At 42.7% G+C, this 19,301-nt stretch overlaps 1 protein-coding gene across 3 annotated transcripts in view; it reads left to right on the top strand.

Moving 5' to 3' along the window:
• HSPA12A (heat shock protein family A (Hsp70) member 12A) overlaps nucleotides 1-19,301 on the top strand; it is an 82,596-nt gene that overhangs the window by 19,626 nt on the left and 43,669 nt on the right. For 2 of the 3 annotated variants that reach the window (XM_025194800.1, XM_025194799.1), the window contains exons 3-4: nucleotides 7,668-7,753; nucleotides 11,258-11,385. In XM_025194800.1, coding sequence (XP_025050585.1) covers nucleotides 7,668-7,753; nucleotides 11,258-11,385 — 214 coding nt within the window. Of the gene's footprint in view, nucleotides 1-7,667; nucleotides 7,754-9,062; nucleotides 9,142-11,257; nucleotides 11,386-19,301 lie in introns of all 3 variants that reach the window. The other variant, XM_025194801.1, reaches the window with a different exon arrangement.

Below are 19,301 nucleotides of genomic sequence, written 5' to 3'. Positions count from 1 at the left end.
ATTCCTGCAATGGCCGTCGTTCAGGATAGCCGCTTGGAGTTCTTTGGAAATTAATTAGATTCACAAACCCTGGATCCTTCCTTCCTTCCTTCTCGTTGTATTTTCTACTATTTGGAACAAGACTTGTAAAGTTATGTCACAGTCTTTTTCCCAGAATAACATTAGGTTAAAAAGTGCAAATAGACATAACACACATAGATTTGAAAAAAATCAGGAGAGCCTTTTAGATAGATAAAATGTAATGCGGGGATGTTCCTAGATGGGTTAAACACTGGTAAATAAACCATTTCCTTACTTTGAATGAAAACACTTACCATTAATTCAGAGATTATTAGTATTCCTGCAGCTTCTTTTGTGTAAATGACTTTGTGGCTCCCAGGAATCATGAACTGCATTGGTTTGCATCTCAAACTCTCTGGGAATGCCAGTGCCTTGTAGTTCTGTAATTCAGAGGCAATATTAAAGTTTCCCTCATTATTGTAGATGACTTGCCAGAAGTCCCAGGGAAGGGCATCAAGTGATTTAAGTGACATAATGAAGCAGTTGCTGATAAAAAAGAAAAATATGAGAATAGGTGTTTGTGCTTTGGCAGTACCATAATAGTAGATTTTGACAAAAATTTCCAAGGTCTGGAGCATCCTCCTATTGCATATTGTCCCTGCTCTGGGATTCTCTCCCTCTCTTCACTAGCCAAGGCCAGCCTTATTGATCTTCAGGGCTCAGGCTCTTATTTACTCAGTTATTTGCAGGCACAGGATGGAAATGGGTGAACTAAGATAGTAACCCTAGTGAAGGACTGAACTGGTATGTCAACAGGATTTTGCTGTAGTTTCCCCTCCACCCACAACCCCTGCAAGTGTTCCCAAATGTACTGGTAGGTGACCAGCTGCCTCAGGTGCCTGATTTTTTTTTTTCTTTTTAAATCTGAGCAGGACATTTGCAACTCCATTGGTTTGACTACAAGTCGTGTGTACTCCGCACATCTGTAGATCCAGCCCTTACAAATATATTTTCAAGAGAGTTCCTTGACTGAGCCCAATGGGTAGTTTACTTTAATCATTTTGTTAACTGAAAATAGATAAATCCATTTTTTCCTACCACACAATAGGCTATTACAGCCCTGTAATCTCAACTCCAGAGTCTTTCTTTATTAGCTAGTATTTTACTATCCGTGGACAGTCGCACAATTCTATGTTCCTTGGAGCTAATTTAGTCCTGATATAACTCCATTGACTTGAGTGGAGTTACATGAAGCTGTGTGTACACATCAGATGATTTGATTGCTTCCTGGGAAACAAAGGAAACCACAGATACCATCACACAGGATTTTCCTTGTTTCATGCAGAGCTGTGGATAACCTTTTGAGGTACACACAATGAGTCCATGACTGAGGACATGCTGGAAGGTAGATTGCTGACATGAAAGAACTGAAATAGGTAAGGAGAGGATGTAGCAACAGAGACTAACATTAGAACCACGTAGGCAAAGAGCCTAAAAGAAAATTAATTTTTATTGTGTCAACATTCACAGAGCTGCCCAAATTATGGAAAGATTCTCAGTGACTTGAAATCGAGTATCGGACCAGGCTTGAAGTGTCCAAATTTTGGAAAGACATTTGTATAGGAAGAGTGTGCTAGTTGTTGATTACTTCTCTCTTTTGCCAAAAGAAGTCCCCTTTTACTGATTAAACAAAACTACATCAAAATGCATATTGCGAGATGCACATATTTTCTGAAGAAGAGAGAGCTTATGCGGATGAGTGAATAAGCTAATAAAAGTATCTAATCTGCATAAATTTTAACTAGATGGAGAGAGAGAGAGAGCTTATCTGAGACCAGAAATTTGGCCTCTGGCATATTCTTTCGTACTCTTTGCAAGTGGGCTGACAGACTACATTTTTAGCTTGGAGACCTTGAATATAAAATGTGATGACTTTCGCTTGTGTTACAATCAAAATCATGTTTTATAATGCAGGTTATGCACACAACAGCATACAAAAGAACATTATTAAGGTTGCAAAGCCAAACATTCAAAAAGTTAGCTCCAAAACCTTAATCCAACTCAATAGGCTACATACAGACAGTCAAAAAGCTGCAAGGTGAATTGATTCAATTTTTGCAGGTTAGTTTAAACTGCGTAGATTGAATTGATAAGCAAGTGAACAGCCATTCACTTTTGATTCTGGAAATGCAGCCTGCAGTGGGCCAGGCCAGAAGCCAGGGGGTGCTAAAGCATGCCTCCCTGCTCTGCTGGAGCTGACAGCTTGGGCCAAAGCTAGCCCACCCATGGGGGGGGGGGGCAGGCATTGTGGGGGAGGTGCAAAGCATTGTGGGATGCTGAGGAACTGTGAATTAACTTGAATCTGGAGGGGTCCTGGGACAGAAGTTCAATAAACCAATTTCACCTAGATTAGTTAAGTCTGATACTACATCCATCCAGGTTCATCTTAAACTGGTTTTAGCCATTTTGAAAGTGGTTTATGTGCACTGATCTTCTGTTGTGTTACAGATTTGAACCGGTTTATGATCACTTAAACCAGTTTATGTGTAATTTCTGTCCGTAGCCATAGTGTAAATACATTGTGAAATATTCTTTATTTCTGCTATCCTGTATTATTTTTCCACGTAGTCTCTGCCAGAGTCAGTGTAAAGTAAACAGTGCTCACATAATGAGAAGCTCTTCAGTATTTTTCCCTGATGTTCAGTTCCTTATTTACTGAACACTATTCTTAACCCTACTCTGAAAATTATTTCTTCATGGGCTTTTCTGTGGCACATGTCAGTCTAGTATCTGCATGCCTCAAAAACTTTAATAAAATTAATTTAATCGTGTCCATGTAAGAAAAGGGAATATTGCTAACTTCTGTTCTCTATATACAATAATCTTAATTTCTTTGCGTATCAGTTCCCTATATATATATATATGTACAGTGGACTGAGGTGCTAAGACATTAAGATAAAAAGTTCCATTCATTTTGCTTCCCCAAAGTGAGAAATCTAGTACCATATTTTTCAGAATACTTAGCAATGCAAAGCATTTTATGTGCCAGAAGCACGCACATTCCCATTAACTTCAGTTACAGCTGTGAATGCTCTGCACGTGGACAAATAAGGCCCCAGGATCTGAAGTCAAGGACCTAGAAAATGATTAATTTACAACTGGGGACCAGCTGTGAAAAGTTTGCTTTACTTATCACTGCACAGGAACTCTATGATGGAGGCAAGGATAGACTATAGTTATCCAGGACAGTGTTCAGTTGCCTTGACTATGATATTAGTCTTTCTCCTCCTTCCATTTCCTCATTCACAGTGTACTTTCTAGCTTCTGTAACAAGTTAAGGTCTCCAATGATATTCTGTACTAAATATCTCCAGTTCCTCCCCATAATAGGTTTACCTTGTGCACTGAATGTGGCAGTGATCCTGTAAGAAAGTAGCATATGACCATGTAATAAAATATTTTATCATAATTTATACGCAGACAGTGGTGACGCATAGGGGGTGCGCAGGGGTGCACGTGCACGCCCTGAGGGCCCTGACTGGCCGTGCTCACCACTTAGGCGACGGGCAGGCGGGGCAGGCGGGAGTGCTGGTGCCCCGCCCCTGCAAACGCCGGACCAGGAGTGGGATGCCCATCAGTGAAAATGGCCACGAGAGGGACCCCCCCAGTCGGTGAGATTGCCCAAAGGGGGGAGGGGCATGTGCCCCCCCCTTATTAAGGTGGCACCAGTTGCCCATATACACAGAAAGGGGAAGAGTTAAGGAGACACAGGCAACCTGAATTCTGAATAACATTCCTTTTGATGTAGAGTTTTTTGTTTTGGTTTGGTTTTTTTGCAGCATTTGCAATTTTTGTTTTAACTGAAAAATTCTATCCTGTGGCATCATACTGAAATACATGGACCATCAGAAGGGAGGTTTAAGCTTAAACCAGATGAGAGGTTTACAGCTGGTCTGAGCTGGATCAGACCCACAGACTGGCCCCATGTACCAGAGCCAGCGTACGAGGCTGGTCCAGTGTGGGCAGCTCATGCAGCGCACACCCTGGATCAGACCTGTGTCCAGTGTGCTGATCTGATCTGGGGCTCGCATGTGGAGCTGGCACAGGGGTGCTCTGCAGGAGGTGCCTGATTCAGACAAGCCCTGTGCACTGGCTCCAGTGTGTGGGGCCAGTCTGTGGACCCGATTTGGACTGGTCCCAAAGCAAGCAAGGGGGGCTGGTCCAGTAGGGTGCTGCATGGCAGACTGGCTCCACGTGTTTCATACACTGAAAGGGGCCAGGGCCACTATGTGCCACATGCAGTATGAGGGGTCAGTCTGGGACCCATATGCTGGATTTTAGGGCTCCACGGGCTGTAAAGGGCCTGACACCCCTGAATGAACAGACTCATCAACAGTAGTAGGTTGGAGCAGAATCAATGAGGTGAGACTTTGAAAATAGGATAGATGCTCCTAATAGCTGAGCAATGATGAGACATGGGGGTCTTGTTTCCATTTTAGGCTCTGCAGGGGAGTGTGCTGCTTAGTCTTCAGACTGCTCCCTCCTAATTGTCTTGCTCCTCTCTGCACCTCTGCCGCTTTGGTTCCCTCCTGTCACACACTTCGGGACAGTCCAGCTATTTGCTTCTCATCCCAGTTTGTCTCCTTGCCCAGTCAGTGTCAGCCTCCCCTTCTAGTTCCTTTTCCAGTCTGACTCCTATCTGATGACCCAGCGGTTCAGAGTCCACCAGACTCCCATTTCCGTCCTTGACTTCCAGTCCTTGTCTCTGCCCTGGATTTTTCATTTTAATTTCTTCCTCCCCCACCAGGTACCAGTCTCAGCCTTTCCCAAGTTATTTGTCCCAGTATACTTCCCTGTTCCCTGTGTTGGCTGCTGCCCCTCTGAAACCTTTATCATCCATGTTGCCTGGGCCCTTCCAGGGGACATGGTGAGAAAGCAGGAGAGTCAGGTTCTGGTGCCTGGCTCTGAACAGAATTGCTTTGGCAGGGAGTGTCCTGTTGCACCCGGGAGTGAAGCATGGTCAGTGCATGTGGACTATCTGGTGAACATAGCTGCTAACATTTTAGAAGTGATGGAGTGAGGTTGTAGCTGTCACGGTCCAGGAATATGCAAGGGGCAAGGATTTTTTGTGTGTGATATCTTCTTTTGGATCAGCTGCATGGTGGGGTTTTTCCTGGTACAATGCCTGAGATGACTCTAGTTGTGATATAGCTGATTCCACTTTTAATTCTTATGTTGGATGACTATCACTAGTCTTTTTTTGGAAGTGGGTTTGGTTCTTCTGCATTAGTACCAAGGTATGTCTCCAGGCTAGTATCTCTAAGTTTAGTACCATAAGTAAGTATGTCCTGTTTTAAGTTGAACTCTTTTGGAGTAAGTTAAGCGAAGAAAATGGTTTATCAGAAAAACGGAGATTTCCTGCATAGGTGTATACTGTATTTGGAGTTGTGCGGTAGAGGGCTGATTTGCTGATCAGTCCCCTGGGTATGTTATATTTCTTCTACAGGCTTAGGAGGAAGATGTCGTTTTGTAGACTGGCTTCTTTTTTTTAGGTTGTGGATCCCCTTGTAAGTGCCAAATTCTGATATCCTCCATGTCTGACAGTGTTGGAGCGATGTAGCTGCGATGTTCCAGGGAATGTGCGAGAAGCAAGGATTTTTGTGGGTGATCTCGTCTGTTAGACCAATTACATGGGTTGTCCCCTGGATTGTTGGCCTGCTACCTGTGACATGGCTTGTATTGTGCTGTTTTATGCAGTTGGTCCAATAAAAGGTTTCACCGACAAAAAATCCTTGTCCCTGCTCAATTTTTAGACATTTCTACTGAGGCTGTGCACTCTGAGATTTATCAGAAGCTTGTAAGCTGGACATTTTGAAACTTGTGAAAATCTACATTGATGACATAAAACCTTCCATGTCCCCCGCCCCCCCCCCAGTTTCTCCCACTTTGTCAAATTTCCAGTCCCAGTTCCAAACACAGAGGTTGTAGAATATCTTGAAGAAAAGACTGTTAATACGGACAAAATAAATTATTTTCTCCTAACTTAATTCTGAGATGTGGCATTGGCTGACCTCTTCTGGCTGGCATTTGCCAGAGACAAACACCTGGCATGAGAAATTGCAAGCCACTGAAGATGAATCATGGAAAGTGTCAGACGAGCTAAATGGATGGTGCTACCAGCAGTGTATGTGCACGTGGGTGGATATTTGTGTACTCATATTTGTACATGTCTGTGTAGAAGCAGAGCTAATGTATAGGACATCATATAATGAAAGTTGCACATTTGAGTATAATACATATTAGATATCTATGTTGATATAATAAAGATATATGCACTTTAACCTACTGCATTTCTTACCTGTGTATGATCATTTGCTTCAGGGCCTCAGCTACCTTCCAGCTGGGCAAGGAGGTCCTACACCTTCCTCCAAAGCACTATTGGCTATCACTGGGTACAGGATACTGGACTCCATAGACCACACATCTGATTCAGTGTGGCAATTACTGTGTTCGTCTTGGAGTAGTGCCCAGAGACAACTAAAAGGATCAGAACACCATTGTCAGACCCTGTACAAGCCTGTAGTAAGAGGTCAACCCTGCCCCGCAGAGCTTGCAGTCTTATACATTTATCACTTACATTCTCTTTCCTTTTAAAATATCTATGTCTGGGACTTCAAAGTAGATAACAGTACTCTGACTTTTTTTTTTTTTTGGCATTTAGTTGTTGTCAGGAACCCTTGCAGACTAATTATAATGTTTTATAGTCAGTTTGGTTGCCTTCTATACCAGAACATACAGAAAGTGCTCAAGGCCTCACATTAAAGGGAAAAAAAAGATGTTTAGAAACAAAACTGTAATAAATTATTCCACTCTACTCAGCAGGGTTTATTATCTGTAAATCCATCGTTTCAATAATCCATGCTAAATTATTTTAACAAATTGCTTTGTATTGCTCTGAGGGTAAGGGTAAAGTTATTTAATGATGTTTAGAAATGGCACATTTCAACATTTATGCAAAATGTCAGTAATGCTGCTTTGTAAATGGAATTTAATTATGGTATGCAAAACCAGAGTATCCTTTAATCATACATTAGTGGTTCTTTCCACTTCCCCAGCTGGGTCCTGTTCCGTCCTGCAGCATTTCTAGCAGCTGTAATATGTATTTCACTGTGGAGTGTAATAAAGAAATGTAAACCTGAGCATTAGGAAAGTTAGAGAATAAATGTTCATGACAGTAATTGCAACTTGCTCTTGCAGAATTGTCAAACACATATGAACTGCTCTCTTACTATGTAAAATTTGTCTATTTTGATCTTGCATCTTGTGTTTGTTTTGGGGGCTTCTGAGCACTTGGTAAGAAGGTGTAGAATGAGCTGTGGTCTGGGGACAAAGGAGCAAAGTTAATCACGGAGCTCAAACAGTCGTCCAAAACCCAAATCACAGCACTGCATACCACAATAGTTCTTTAAGAAAACCAATATGAAATCTCATGGGTTATAAAATAGCCTGGAGATATAGAATTTGCTTTTTCTGTTTTGGTAGTAGGCTTGTCACAATAGGCAAATTATGCACAAGTGTATAAAGCAAACGACTCCTGTAGTATCAGATTTAGCCTGCCACATTGCGTTTGTGTATTCCAGGTGTTGACGTGTCTTGGTTTTTTTTCAGATGCAGTTTCCACATCTGCTTATTCATCCCCAGCTAAAAGTTTGGGAGACCCAGGAATAACACCACTATCCCCATCACATATTGTGGTAAGAAATATAACATACAACATGTTGTTTATATATTGATATTATTTTCTCCTGCTTTCTACCTGTAAGGAATAACGTTTCATGTTGTGGTAATGGACTGGGTGCTACAAAAGGTGTCTTTTCCTGCTCTCTGAGTTTCATTTATTTTCTGTTAATTGAAAATCTGTTCCCTTTGGAGTCTATGGCAAAACTTCCATTTTAGTTCAAAGGGGCCAGGAATTGATATGTTTGCGTTCTGAGCTCATAGAAAGGTGCTTTCAGCTCTTTTATTCTAAAGGTCAGGATTTTAGCATATGATAACTGGTAGATGGGAGGGTCAGGGAGGTGGAGTCTATCCCTCTCTTTCTCACTGACTTGCTGTCTGATCTTCAGTGTGATCCCTAAAGTCCCAGTCCTTTATTAGAGTAGAAAGCTTCCCTGAAAAGTAGCGTTTCATATGCTTCCTCTGCATATTCAGGTCATGTCTGCTTTAACGTAGGATAAAAATATCCTTCCACACACAGAGAATAAAAACAGTTCAAGTTTCCTTTGGGGAACATTTATTTTTATGAACTTCTGGAAACAAAGAAATGTTCCATCGAAGATGGACGTAACTCTCACACTCATCCCATTCACTTTGTCAGCATACCCCGTCACTGTGTACGTAAGTGCTGTGTATCTGTAGTGCATGCTGCATTTCTCATGATAGAAAAACCTGGTGCTCAGAACATGACTGCCATTGCAGGAACCCTTTTCCTGGCTTCCCCTGGCTTTTCTCAAGATCAGAGCTGCTCAACCTCCCACTCCAAGGCTTTTCACGTTTCTGCCTTCTTTCCTTTGAATTCTTCTTCATTTCCCACTGTTTTCACTTGCTCCAAGTCTCCTACAAGTTCCCTTTGCCTCTTCATTCTTCGTACTTTCTTCCACACAGTTTCTTATGTTTGGTTCACGGTATCTCTAGGTGCACACACACTTCTTTCCTTTGATCACATTCGTGGGAATTGGGTGGCAGTGGGGAAAGGGCTGAGGCACCCTCTTCCTGGTGGCAAGGCCCCCCAGATCTCATTGCAGTCCCACCTCTACCTTGTCGTCCTAACGGATCCCTCCACCATTCACTGTCATGACATCTAACGCAGTACATGGCATGCGGGCAGATAATTGCCAGTGGCTACTGCCAGCTCTGGGAGACAGAGTTAGGGTTGTATATTAAGATCTTTATTTCCTGGTTTTTAGCTGTTTGCATTTTGCTGAATTTAATGTGCTGGAAGTGAATGAAAAACCAACCAGCCCCTTTAACTCTGTTTAACCATTATTTTTTTTTTTTTATTAGTGAATTATACATAAAGCCGTAATTCATTGAGCCAGTTGCCTTGCTTCTTGCAGTCGGCTCTGCACATCAGGAAATGTTGGTAAATTGAGAGGCTCACAGTACTCAAATGGGTAATGAATACATGAACGCTGCATATGCGGCAATGTGTTTACTCTGACACTCTCAATGCAAGCTGTTTTGGAGTGCGGGGGAAGAAAATACACGGACAAAAAGGGGTCAGTTTGAAAAATCATCTTTAAGTGACCAATTTGAGATGCCTCAGAGGGGCCTGGTGTTCAGAGACTGGGTGTGGAGAACTTTCTGACAGCCAGCCCCCTTCAAGGAGTCTGCAGTTGTATGCCCAAAGCTGCAGGTTACTTTTAAAAACTCAGGACAAGAACTTCTGTGGCTGGTCACCTGCCAGGTTTTTTCATCTGAACAAAATACCCAAATGTCTCTTTCAGATTTTATAAAACCGTGGCCTATGTCTGTAAAGCATTGTGATATCCCTGCAAGAAGGCACTCAGAAGTGCAAAGTTTGTACATGTATTATGCAGGCATTATTTGCAGCTGGGTAGTTAAGGCCGAGTGAAGTTTTGTACTTGACAGGGATGTACGACACCATGTACGTGGTGCGCGTCCCAATTCTTGGATAAATTGTGAAGCCCTTTGGCGAGCAGTGACACCACAAAGTGAGTAAAATAGTATCACGCCCCTCACTTGCACTCTGTTCACCGTTACATCTCTTCTGGGATTGACTGAATCATCCCAACCCCTAAACAACTTCAAATACCAGCTGCCTTTTAAAAATTAAAAAAACCCCAAAAAACTGTCATGAAAATATTTCTTTCCTTTCCCAGCCAAAAGTCTGGAATAGGTAAAATTCAGTCTTATGCCAGTAATAAGTTAAAGTCCTGCTATTTCATAATTTCACAGAGCTGGGAATGAGTGTTGTGTTGTGTATTCCTATAAGAAAAGTGTCTCCAGGTTTTCAGGTCGGGTCCTCAGCACTTGCATCTTTCTACATTTAATGTTGTTTTAAAAGGTTTTTGAGTGAGCTGTTAAAAATTCTCTCTCCTCTGATTCCTGTCAGATTGTAACTTGAATTAGTACCCATACAGTTTGAGGAAAATGCTAGAGCATTTCTAAAATGCATTATTATTTGGAGTGAGGTATGTAGTAAAAGCTTTGTCGTCATCTCTGGGGGCCAACCTGTGTAATTTACCCCTAGGTTTTGAATGGTGTTACCAATTATGCTAGTATAAGAAGACAAGAAGGGCTATACTGGGTCAGACAAATGGTCCACCTAGCCCAGTATTCGGTCTCCAAGAGTGGCAGAAGTGGATGCTACAGGGGGAAAGCATTGAACTGGATATCTCTAGAGTGATCGATCACCTATTCAGTACCCTCCCTAGTATCCACTGTTTATTTAGCCAGAGGAAACATCTCCAAACGTTCAGTTAAATAGCCATTAATACGTCTATCATCTGTGAATGTATTCAGTCCCTTTTTGAACCTGGCTATGCTGTCTGCCTCCACTACATCCTGTGGCAATGAATTCTGCAAGTTGAACTATGCGTTGTGTGAAAAAAGTACTTTCTCTTGTTAGTTTTAAATCTGTCACCTACTAATTTCAGCAGGGGCGTGGTGGGGGGTGCTAATTCTGTGGGACATGTTGAACAACAGCTCCTGGTTCACATGGTCCACACCCTTCGCGATTTTATAGACCTCTGTCATATCCCCCCTTAGCCTTCTTTCCAAACTGAAGAGTCCTAGTCTTTAATTTCTCTTAGTAGGCAACTGCTCCAGGCCCCTGAATATTTTGTAGCTTGCCATTTGTTGCCCACACACACAGAAATAATGTTTTCAGGTATTACATTTATAAAGGATCAGTCACTAGCTTTGCAGATCATATTTCTTTCCTGCAACAAATGAGAAAGCAATTCCCCTTCATTTGGATGTGTGTACAAGACACTGGAACTGAACATTAATTTGCCTGTACATTGGATTTCCATGCCCATTAACCAAAACAAGCGATAGATATTCGGGAATGAGTAGTTTCAATCAGGAGCATGATTCTGGGGAGGTATGATTTTCTGTAGGAGATGGCCGAATGCCATACTGCAGCAGTACCAAGCCACTGAAAGATGAGGGAAATTCTTGTTCCTTCTCTGAACAGTGACTCAAAATCTGTTCTCTTCCTATTATCTTAACAGAAGGACCCTGACGCGAATGAGGCTGAGGAGCAATCATTTCTTGTTGTTGTGGCTATTGATTTTGGCACGACATCCAGTGGCTACGCCTACAGCTTCACCAAGGAGCCAGAATGCATTCATGTAATGAGGTAAGGGCTGCATTGCAGCATTTAGCTGAGGGACACTGTATATATAATCTGCAGTTGCTACACTTGATTTCAGCATGGGTTTGGAGTGGCTGGGTTTGTACACAGCTGACACAGTCAAAACCCCTTTTCTACCGTAAATTTGTCTTCCGCGTCTTATCGTATTTGAGTTGCTTTGATAATAAACATAAGCATGCTTTGCTGTGTGTTATTGCTGTTTGTGAAATACTGCAGATTAAATGAGGAATCTGCTCAGCGAGTATTCAGACGCATGCAGAGAGCAGTGGTAATTACAGAGGCCCAGACTTTCATAGCTACAGGAATAAAAGGGGGAATACACAATTATAATAAACTTAATATGAGAATAATGGGAAAAAGAGTTGGAAGAATAATGGTGATAACTAATAGGGATGTCCTCAAATCCCCAATGTGTCCCTCATATCCAAAGCAGTTGTTTTCAGGTACAGTGTCAGGGATTTCCCAGTACCATGCAAGCCTGTGGTAATCCTGCGAAGCTAGCAGTTCACCTGGAACAGGACAAAGGAGTTAGACCTTTGCCATCTAATGCTGCATTCCTAAACTGAGTAATTTAGGCATCTAAAATGGTCAGTAATTTAAATTATAACCACATTCAGTTTTGCACACAACATTTTTGTTTGGGTTTTTTTGTGCTGAGAAACTGATGATTCAGAACCAGAGAGCAGTGTTTGATTCTGTCGAAGCTTTTTACATTTGAATTTGCTAAAACCCCAGGTACCGTAATGCTGGGGTGGGGTAGTGAAGCAAGCAGAGTCTAGAAATATGAAAGTGCAGGTTGAACGCACAGCCTTAGTTCTGTCCCTGCCACGTGTGCAATGCCATGCAGTTCTTAGTAATGCAGGTGCATAGTATTTCTTAACCAAGAGAGTGCAATATAATATTTCATGTTAAATTTGATACATCTAAATCTAATGATGGTCCTAGAAGTATAAAGATTATGGTGATGGCTATGCAAAAGGAAAAGTGCACAGAAAAAGTGATTTTTTTTTTTAATTATTATTATTTCCTATAACCCAAAATTGACTTAATTTTTTCCCCGGTACTCTTAGTAAGATTAACTGCATTCTTGGGTAGAGATTAAACTATGGGAAATTTCAACCACAGAAATGAAAGCATTGGGAAGTAAAGTGCATGTGAAAAGCTTAACTTACAGGAGTAGCTCTTAGCACAATCGCTGTGATAGCATTAGGCAACTCGCTATTCATCCTTCTGTGTGGTTGAGAATTAGAGAAGAAAAGCCCGACTTGCCATTAGCCAAACGTGACGTACTGTAATTCTTCAAAGCAAAGAAACCAGCTGAATATAACTATTCAGATATCTACAGACAATGGCAGTTGCGCTGTCAACTTGTGTGGTCATCTTGTATAAAACTGCAAGGGATTTCAGTGTGGTTTGACACAAAGGGGTAACACTGGATAAAATATAAAGGGAAGGATATTGTGAGATTGCAATCAGCCAGATTACAGTTACAAAAGTATTATTGGAAAGTATATTGTGGGGACTTTGTGAGTTTAATAGCCCTGCTCCAAGTCTTTATTCCCCAACCATGAATGGTCCTAGTAGAAATCCCACTGCACAATTCATAAAAAAGCTACCTTATGCCAGCAGCCAGAGGTAGTTAGATGCTGAGCATCTCAGCTGGGTAAAGGAGGCATGCAGAATCAGACTCATATGTAGCAGCTAGCCTCCAAATTCAGTTTTGACCATAAATTACTTTACCATGGGAAAATAAAAATAATTTAAATTTTAAACTAGAAATTTTGGATTAAATAGTACTAGGAAAAGGAAAAGGCAGCCCTGAGGCTGCACCTTAATGATCCCTAATTATGCCAAGTACAGTGCCATTCTTATAAGGTCTCGGCATGTTTAGTGATATTTCTCGCGTACCATGGAGATTGTAGCTAGGATTTGGTATCTGGCTGTTTGGGCTCCAATTTTGACTTGCTTTATCATGGGTCCTGATTCTGCAGTTGGATCCATAACTCGTGCTTGTATAGAAGCTAATTCAAAACCTAGGGCTCCTTTCAACTCTAAGAGGATGTTATGGCAAGGTTCAGAAATTAAAAAGTAGATGCTGTACAACTAATGGAGAAGATGCTCCAGATCCTGGATATCACTTTGCCACCATTTGCTCAAGAATTATTTTATGATTATGGAAACATGGTAATATTTTCACATCTGTTTAGACATTACATAAGATGCTTCTGCGAGACAAGAAGCATGGCTTCTTTCTTTCTTTCTTTCTTTCCGGAAAGAGAGAATTTAAAAGTTTATCAAATGGGAAGGACAAAATGTGCAGGAAAAATCAATGTTGTATTCAGATTTCAAACTTAGTATTACAATCATTTTCATATTAATATTGTAATATTAGCATTGCAAGTTTAATAACAAGAATGCTTTAAAAATACTAACTGTGTTTTCAAGTATGAAGTTGTGTTCAGGAAACACACAAAATATGTTTCTGGCAATGAACACCGCCAAAGACTTCTACTTGGATTGTGCTAATTATTACAGAGAATTATTTCATGATCTTGTTCCAACCATAATGGAGTCATGCTTTCTTGAAGTTAAAAGAAAATGACTTGTAAATTTAAAAGCTTCAAAAGTTTAAGAGCCAGTAGCTCAGAGGGCATTAAGAAGTTCAAATATTTATATAGTTAGGGTTACATGTAAGATGATTTACAAATATTTAAGCAAAGGAAATGTCACTTCCAACTGGACCATTCTTGAGTGTGTTTACATAAAAATGAAACATGCCAGTGAGACGTTGTCTGTCTTGCTTGCTAAGAGTTTTTTACCCTTTTCCTGTTGAACATTGATCCTTTTCAGACATTTGGATTTCTGGCTAACTTTTGACAAAGCTCCTTTTCTGCAAAATGATTCAAAGTAGTTTATTCTGACTTTCAGTTAATGAGCCCTACTCTTGTGCAGGGGCAGAACACAAGCCTTCAGTGATATAGACTGGCCTGTTGAATCATCAGTGTTATGGCTGTATGCATGGAAAATGTAATTTAGAGGCAAACCAGATATTTTTTACTGTGCCTGTTTGTTTACTACGAAGCCCAGGATTTATTAACAGAGAGATGCTTTTTAAATTATTTTTGGCACTTAAAATGCTCTAAGCATGTGCTTAACTTTATGAATGGTTCTACTGAATTCAGTGGGACTGAGTCATATGTTTGGAGCTGAGTATGTGCTTAAGTGCTTCTCTAAATCAGTGACAACTGTCATTTACTTTGATTGCACTGTTTTAGTTCCAATTTTATCCATTACAGTAGTTCATGCTTTTGAACCCACTGGTGTCTCTGTAACAATATATGTAAACTCCTCATTGCAAGTTCTTTTCACAACCAAATGAACACCGCTTCCTGAAAATATTTAAACTCCAATATGTATGCAAGCATCCTGTTCATGGTGGCAGGGATGCTTTAATAAGCGATGAAATGTTGGGACCATTCGGGAATGCAGTGCCACACTAAAGAGCTAGTTAGTAACTTCTCCATTCAGGGCAAACCTGATGTATTTAAACTACTCTTCAAATCTCCTGGGGATTTGCAGTTATTTACATGAGGTTGTAAATGTTTAGGCTGCTAGTTAAACAAGCAGAGTATTTTGCAGAAGCTCATACAAAAATGCCCTGAAATATGTGTACAGTTCTGAAACATAGGAAGGGCATGTTCTTCCCGCGCTCCCATAGCTGGAGCTCCCATCAGCATCTGTAAATTTCCACCCGCAGAAGGAGGGGAAAATGCTTTCTTGCCTCCAAGTGTTTATGTAGGCAGCAACATGAAGGGATGAATATAGCAGATGTTAGCACACCTGGGCTCCCGGGGGAGTTTGCACTGTGGTTCCTGATGTGTGCTAAAGACTGCACTGCTGTGCTTTCATCGTTGTGGTTACCCCTGCTAGCTAGATCAAGCTAGCGCAGGTCTGCTGGCACATCCTATGCTCGCCTTTCCTCTTGCTTTTCACAACGTGCTGCTGTCACTGCAGTTTCTGATGTGCTTCCCTTTTCTTCTTCTCTCTTGTCTTCCTCTTAAAGTATTCCAACTGTATTAGATGACCCCATGGCCTCTGTGTCTTGGAGAGAAAAGGCAATCCCATGACCCCATGGACCCCCTGTTCTCCCTCTTCACACCAGGCCCCCATCCTGCCCCTTTGTCTGTTGCTGTCACTCATCGTGTAGAGAAGGGGTCAAACATGCAGCCCACAGACTGGATCCAGCCCATGGGTTTTGGACCGACCCTACACGCTGCAGGTGATGTGTGGAGCTGGTCTGGCACATGAACTGAACCTGGTGCCATGTGCTATGCATGGCATGGGGTCGGTTCAGGGCACATGCTGCATGTGGCACCTGTTCCAACCAACCTTGTGTGCTGACTCCAGGGCTAGTCTGGATTGGACCATGCTGGAGCCAACGCGTGGGCAGCGCAAGCCGTGGAGAGGGGCCAGTGCATGCTGTATGCTGCACAGAGGGCCAGCATGCGGGGTGTGCCGCATGCAGTGCCATGCCAGAACAGCCCTGCACGCTGGCTGTGGCGTGAGTTGATCCAGCCCAGAGGCCCTCAACAAGCCTGTGAGTCTGAATGAGTTCGACCCCCCCTGACTCTATTCTAATCAGTTGAATTACACCAGTTTATATCAGCCTAAGCAGAGGTGTCAAACTCACCTGGGGCCCCAGGCCAGATCCAGATCACGGGGGCTTCCTGCAGGCTGGATCCAGCTTTGGACATGAGGACTGCTACAGTGGGACTGCTGCAGTGGTCACTGCAGCAGCAGCAAGGGGTTTAGCCATGGTAGTGAGGGATCTAGGGGAGCAAGTACAAGAGCAGGAGCATCGAGCCAGGCTTGCCATTGATGGCAATGCTCATCAGGGCCAAAGGGCCCTGGATTCTGCAGCAGGCAACACCCCGCAACTTGTGGCGTCCACTGATAGCTCAGCAGGCTGGATAGAGAAGCTCCATGGGCCACAACGTTTGATAGTCTTGAGCTAAAGATCCAGCCCCTTAGGCTTAAATTAAAGTGACATTGCTGCAATGAGCTTGTGTATGGTTGGGTCCCGATCTGCTCTCGTAGCTCTCGTGGTACCAAGGGGCATTTCATGTGCACTGAAACTAGGATTTCACTTAGCAGTTAAGAGTAAAATACAAGTAGCCTGACTCAGTCTGCTAGACTAAGGTACTCAACCGTTTTTTGCCTGGTCGGCTGACTGGGCAGTTCCCAGTCCGGCTGCGGGCTGGATCCATCTGGTGGCCCCGATCCGGTGGGACCCCATCCAACTACATGGAGGGGGACTGGAGCAGCCTGGATCCAATTCAGCCGTGCAAGGGGAGGGGGTATGGCCCAGCTCCAGTCTGGCTTTTCAGGGAGAGGGGGAATGGGAATTTGGCAGCAGGAGAGGGTGGCTGTACTAATGGCCACTTCTCCCCCATCGCCAAATTTCCCAACCCATGAGGAGCCCCACAGGCCAGATGCCATGGCTCCATAGGCTGCATTTGGCCCACGGGCCAGAAGTTGGACACCCCTGTGCTAGATCATGGGTTGGCAGTCTGCGGCCCAAGGGCCAGATTTGGCTAGCGGAGGCATTGGATCTGGCCTGTGGAACCAGGGGGGCTTTAGGGCCAGGGGGCTTTGCCTGTGCTGTGGCCAAGTGGTGGGCAGCTTCGCTGGCGCTGTGTTGGGGAGAAGCAGAGGCAGCGGGTAGGTCCCAGCATCAGCCCACCTCAGACCCATGCTGTGGCGTTCTGATCTGCCTCCAGGAAATGTTAACAACTGCTGCAGTAGACCGCAGCTTCCTCTCCAAAGAATAGCTGCTTCTGATTAGAGATATAGGCAGAAATTTCCAAAGGAGCTACTAGAAATTGGGCATCTAAACCCCCTAGGTAGTTTTGAAAACTTCAGCAGTAATATTGGCCACCAGTCTGTTGTGTTGCCAGATTAGCTGCAGCTTAAATGTATATATTTCAGAAAGAGCCATCTTTCACCTGGCCGGAGCGAAAAATAAGCAGGTGTTGTCATTATCCTGCTTTGCCCATTATCCTAAGTTCAGCTTCTATTAACAGAACTTCCCACAAATGAGTCAGAATGACTCATTAAGGATTCCTGATCAAAATGATGTCATTCCTCTCTCACTGAATTTGCAGCTGGTGTTCAGGACTTAATGTTTTGGTTGAATAAGCCCTGTTTTCTGTTCATCTGCTACACAGTGCACTACCTGTTCTGTTCCCAGGGGCATGGAGTTGAATACCCACCATACCTCTGCTCAAAGGTTTTGAAGCTAGCCAGATAAACCCCAGGTGGCAAATCAGAAATGATAAATGAAAAATCAGAGTAGGTCCATTAAGGTTTGCTGTCATTCATTGTTTTCCAGTGCCAGAGCTGATCAGCAGAGTGGCAGGTCAAATGGGTTGAGCAGTCTTCCCTAACAGATGCACATAGAAAGCCTTCCATTGCCCCTAGAAAGTCTGTCTTTCAAAACTGAGGGTGTCCCTTGAACATCGTAGTATACTGACGTGCATTTGATGTTTCTCTGTGTGTAATGATAGTGGTTTTGCCTGTCCTGCTTAGAAAATGATGCTTCAACAGGAAATGGTCTGTGTGGTGTATTTTTTTTAATGTTGGCTATCAAAATATTAAGTTATTTCCCCAAGGACAGTACTGTAGTTGGTATAAAATATACCACAGGTAAAAACAAAGCAGTGTGTGCACATGCATATATGGTATATCTTGGAAGATGCATAGTCTAACCATGGAGCTTACTTTCTGAAGAGATTTTGAGCATGAGACTCCCAAAATACAATTCCCTTACTGGCATTTCCATTGCAAAATTGTTGGCACTCAATTTTGCACCAAACGGTTGAATTTTTCTATTATGGGAGAGGGACAGCTCTAAGTGTGATGTAGCTTCTTTGTTGTTGGTGTGTGCATGTGTGCCGCCCCTCCCGGGATCTCTGCCTCATTCATTGCAGAAGGACACTGCTTACATAGATAAGGATTAATTCAGTCTTTCTATTTATCCTTATTATGTAGTGTGTTTACCCAGCACCACCCAAATCTTCACTGACTAGAAAATTATGAATTTCCTAAAGGGTTAGTCTGTGGCCCTGTGGCCCACAGTATCTGAATGTCTCCCAGATCTTTATGAATTGATCTTGACAAGCACCATTTGAGGAAGGGGGGCATTATGATACTTTTTTAATTCATGGGGAAGCTTAGGAAGCTAGAGATGAAGGCTAACATTGCTGACACCAACACTGAGTGCCTGATTTGAAATGTGTGATTTTTTTCAGGGTCCTTATTATCCACTTTGAGCCAGACTCTATACCAGCTATTAGTCATCTAAGTGGACGCAACCACATAAGGGCAATTCCTTTCCATCCTGTTCAAGTTCTGGAAATCCATCAAGGCATCTAGTTTTCTAACACACCATCGTCTCACCTTTAAGTCACCGAAAACAGCAAGGAGCGGGTAATCCACCTACATTTTGTACTAAATGCTTTTCAGGCACTTGATCAGGTGGAATGGAATTGCACTCAGGCACCTAAGTCCCCTTCACACTTAATAGTTGGAGTTGAATCTGGTCCTATGTGTTTAAAGCACGCTTCCCACTAACTTCAGTTGCAGCTGTGGCTATTGAGCACTCCTCCAAGTCTGCCCCCAGACTCTCAAACCTTATCTCCCAAAACTGAGGAATACCCAATTAGTAATCAGCTGTTAAAACTTTATTTTAACTGACGAATGCAGCATCACAAAGAACTCTGTGGCAGAGGGAAGGGTAAAAATCCACATTTCCATGGTGGTGTTCAATTTTTCTGGATAGGATCTTGTCCAGGAAAAAAAATCATACAACAACTTTGCATGCTATCGTGTAATTGTTACAA

This window comes from Alligator sinensis, unplaced genomic scaffold (genome assembly GCF_000455745.1).
Source record: "Alligator sinensis unplaced genomic scaffold, ASM45574v1 scaffold1374_1, whole genome shotgun sequence".
Lineage (NCBI taxonomy): Eukaryota > Metazoa > Chordata > Crocodylia > Alligatoridae > Alligator > Alligator sinensis.
Note: the sequence above shows the minus strand (reverse complement) of the source record. Positions and strands in the feature narration are given on the sequence as shown.